Source organism: Dioscorea cayenensis, unplaced genomic scaffold, assembly GCF_009730915.1.
Source record: "Dioscorea cayenensis subsp. rotundata cultivar TDr96_F1 unplaced genomic scaffold, TDr96_F1_v2_PseudoChromosome.rev07_lg8_w22 25.fasta BLBR01002015.1, whole genome shotgun sequence".
Lineage (NCBI taxonomy): Eukaryota > Viridiplantae > Streptophyta > Magnoliopsida > Dioscoreales > Dioscoreaceae > Dioscorea > Dioscorea cayenensis.
Window position 1 is genome coordinate 26,698 of NW_024088406.1, and position 3,985 is coordinate 30,682.

The following is a 3,985-nucleotide window of genomic DNA, read 5'->3' on the forward strand; positions in this document are numbered from 1 at the left end:
AGGAACAGATACATCAGCAGCAGTTTGGTCAATTGTTATAGTACATCAATTTATTTGGAATATATAGATTTAAATATATATATACCTAGTTTTCTATCTTATAAAAGTTAGATCATACTAGATAATATATTTGGTTTGCAACTAGCAATAATAAATCCAAAAGTAAGGCTTAACATTGAAGAAGTCGGGAAAACCATCGGCAACAATAGCGAAGTGGAAGAACATCACCTTCAAAAAACTTAATTACATGAAATCAGTGATCAAAGAATCTTTAAAAATCCACTTACATGCTATTACTAATAACTCCAAGAGAAACAACTCAAGCTTGCACAATCAATGGATACATCATTCCAGAGAAAACAAGAGTTATAATGAATGCCTAAGAAATTGCAAAGGGAGATTCTTGGAGAGTTTACTTTGTCCGGCCTTTTGTTTTATTTTGATTGCACATCGCCGATTCGAATGGAACCTGAAGATTTGGATTCGGTGGAGGACATCGTCATCACAATGCACAAGGAAAACAACTTCAGTTAGTTGCTAAGACGAAAGTATGAAAAAATAAATAAAAACACTTGAATTGCATATGTCAAGATAAATTGGGTAGAAAAGTATAGGATCATGATACAGCAAGATTTTGGAGAGTAACGTTTACTGTTTTAGTGAGATTGCAGTTGTTGAAGCCAAGGACCGAATTGCTTAGATCCGAAAAACAAAGCATCCGCGAGTATAATAAGTCCAAGCTGTATCAGAAAACAGATGGAAATTCTAAGTACCATTTGAGCTCAAATGAGCTCCTTCGATAAATATATATTTATATATGTATGTATGTATACCAAACGGCCGGTGAAGACTAAACGATAACCCAATCCTTGGTTAATGCCAAAAGTACGCTGTTGATCAGTCCAACTGTCAAAAAAAGGAAGATGACAATAATTGCGTGAAAGTGAGTTTACTTAAATATTCACTGTATGTACTAAGTGACTGATAGACAAATAGTAGGTAGTTGCAGGAAATGTTGCAGTTAATTAGGTTCAATGGATTTAAAGCATAAAAAACTACCCGAGAAATTCAGACATTCCACCGATTCCAGCAAGCTTGAAAGGCTGAGGACCTTCACGCTGAAAATCCTGTTTCATAGATGATATCAGACTAAATTATACCTTTGATTTTGACAAAATAAAAAATATATTGTTCGTCCAAATAAATAAATGAAAATAAGTAAATACCTCTTCTTCAGCAGCTTCTAAACCTCCCTGCACCCAGAATAGGTTTCTATAACCGGCATTATAAAGTTGTTCGCAGGCAGCAAGCGATCTGTAAATTGTGAGTTGGATTTTTGTCCAACACACACATGACAGAAGGAAAACATTGGTTATATGTACAAGAAACTAGTCTGCTGGTTTTCAAAAAGTAAGCATTCTGCTACTCAAAGAGTTTGATTCCAGCTGCACAAAATGATAGCATGAACATTTAAAGAACCACCCAGAAGAAAACAATTGTGAGAAAAAACATTACAAAGTAACTAATTTGACAGATAACTCGCGATGACACATACCATACGAGGCTTAAACATTGTAGCAGACAAAGTGTGTGAATAATGGTTTACATGTTATGAGCAACTAGAAAGTACAAACAATTCACCAAGCCAAGAAAAAACATAAACTAAAAGTTGTGTACAAGTATAATTGCCCAAGTAAATCATACTATAGATTAAAAGTAGACGAATGAAGAAAAAGAATTATAATGTGCAGATTGCAAGTCTCAACATTTATATCATCAATGTGCTATCACTGACTAAAAGAAGCAAGAAATATGCAAGAAATTTTAAGTATGATCAAAAAGTGCACAAACAACTTGTTCTTGATGCAAATTTTTAAGTAAACAGATAGCCAAAATAATACCTTAACCCCTTCTGGCAAACTAGAATAAGATCAGTATCATTTGAGAACTTCTCCTCAACATTTGACACAAAATTCCTGCACCAGCATAGAATGTGCAAACCATGACATAAACAAGAAAGAAAAATATAAAGAATTTGATGCCACAAAAGTAACCTACTTATCATATGCCAACATACGACTCCCACTCCACCAACCTCCTGCAGGACGGTTTTCACAGGGTAGCTTTTGAAAAGTATAAATATTGTATTTGAACTTTTATTATAATTGACATAAGACAATTACTAGTAATCAGAATAAGCACCAGTGTAGAAAACATATTTCTCTAGTAAATTGTCAGCAAAGACACATAATGTAATCTTGTAAAAATCAGTTCATGTCATTGTGTTTCTGACATTCCAAAAGGACCTGAAATGTAATTTAGTAAAGTTTACACTGCATACCCATTACAAAGTTCGTGATCTTTTTCGAAGTTGTTCCCAAGTCAGAAGAGTCGTCCACATCAAAGATTGGTATCCAAACAGAACCTTTAACCCATGCCTTCAAACACAATTCACAGTGTCACTGAATTTCCAACAATAAACAAGATGAACAAACAAAAAAATAACAATTCCACAAAAGCAAAGCAAGTGGAATAGCATACAATTCTTGATCCAACTGATACACCATACAAACCTTATTATGCTCAGTCGATGGCCGAACATCAAGGAGGGTTTTGTTCGAAAGCTTGATAGCATAACCAGCTTCTTTTGGTGTTAGAACTTTAACCTTTTGATCTCTTATCTAAAAATATGCATACAAAACAGGTAAACCTCACAAAATGTCATAGCTAACATTGACTCTGCTACTTCATGACAATTTAATCCAAGTAAATTAAAATTGAAATTTTTTATCAACCTATGTTATCTCTAAATGCATCCACACCTCAAAGAAACAAAATTGACCTATTTACAGTTCATGAAGAATACCAGTGCTTCCCATCTCTTCCTGGCAGCAGCCATCTCTTTGGCCTGCTTAGTCTCCTTCTTCTTCTTCTTCACTCCCAGCAGTGGAGGACATTCTGACAGTAAACTTGTTGTATCTCTGCACACAAAACAAACCAAGAAAGATGAGGACTTGAATACAGGACAAAGAAGCAGATGGCAAAACGGAGAAAAGGATCTTACTAGAGAAAGGGGTTGAGTAGCATGGTTTAGGAATGGAAGAGAGTGGTGATTTGGGGAAGACAAGAAGGGTGCTTGGTTTGCACAAGTTGATGGTGTTGGGAGTGGATGGATTGTTGTGTGGAGATGAAGGAAGAGGATTGGTGAAGTATGATGATGGGCAAGAGCAAGAGCTCCATTTGTTATTGTTTTCAAATTAGCAAAGAGAGTGGAACTAGCAAAGTGGAAAGAGAGCTCATTTTGGTTACTGGATTGCTTTATCTTCTTTTGTCACACCTCTGAGTTTGAAGATGTTTGTATTGATGTGTTAGATCCTCCTGATCTAATATCTTGATGATATGTGACTGACTGTATATTAGCGCAATTTAGTATAAATAAAAATAAATATATATATATGGGATTAGCCCTCAATAATAGGGTGTTTTCTGCAAAAATAACTTAATTTGTAATTTTCCTAGGTTTTCTATTTGAAGAGTTTGCGTACCCAAATATATGATATAAGAGTAACAGAGGGACAAGCAAATAAACAAAACAAAAACTAACAAGACACTACAAAACATCCAGAAATAAAACTCAAACAAGACGCAATAAAATAATGTCCTGAGATGTTGATGAGAATGGTGAATAAAATGACCTGAATTAATTGAATTTATGGTCAATGTTACTATTATAACACTATATGTACAGTATACAGTACTATATAAATAATATGGATATTTTGTGGGAGAATGTCAAATCTCGATTTAATTCTCAAAATATCTTGACATCTAATCTAAATCCCAATTAATAGCTTGCCGAGATCGTTAAAGCAGCGTAAGCTAATGCATCGCGCGAGAAATACATGCTCGACACGCTTTTATTGACACCACGTCTGCCACTTTTGTCATAAAATAAAAATAAAATCACATAAAAATGGGTACAGGA

General features: G+C 34.5%; 1 protein-coding gene across 1 annotated transcript; it reads right to left on the minus strand.

Annotated features, from left to right (window-relative positions):
• Positions 1-214: 214 nt before the first annotated feature.
• Positions 215-2,959, minus strand: LOC120257323 (rhodanese-like domain-containing protein 11, chloroplastic). The gene is made up of 10 exons (XM_039264816.1): positions 2,867-2,959; positions 2,574-2,681; positions 2,342-2,438; positions 2,059-2,098; positions 1,902-1,976; positions 1,227-1,314; positions 1,060-1,127; positions 834-906; positions 653-740; positions 215-469 (listed from the first exon to the last, which is right to left on the minus strand). Exons 1-9 carry the CDS (start codon positions 2,897-2,899, stop codon positions 657-659), a joined length of 666 nt encoding a protein of 221 aa, XP_039120750.1. The 5' UTR covers positions 2,900-2,959; the 3' UTR covers positions 215-469; positions 653-656.
• Between the last annotated feature and the right edge of the window lie 1,026 nt (positions 2,960-3,985).

Coding starts and splice junctions, on each gene's coding strand:
- LOC120257323 (XM_039264816.1), bottom strand. CDS start 2,899: ATGGCTGCTGCCAGGAAGAGATGGGAAGCACTG. Junction 2,682..2,866: donor GGAAGAGATGGGAAGCACTG/GTATTCTTCATG, acceptor GCATATTTTTAG/ATAAGAGATCAAAAGGTTAA. Junction 741..833: donor TAGTCTTCACCGGCCGTTTG/GTATACATACAT, acceptor TTTCTGATACAG/CTTGGACTTATTATACTCGC.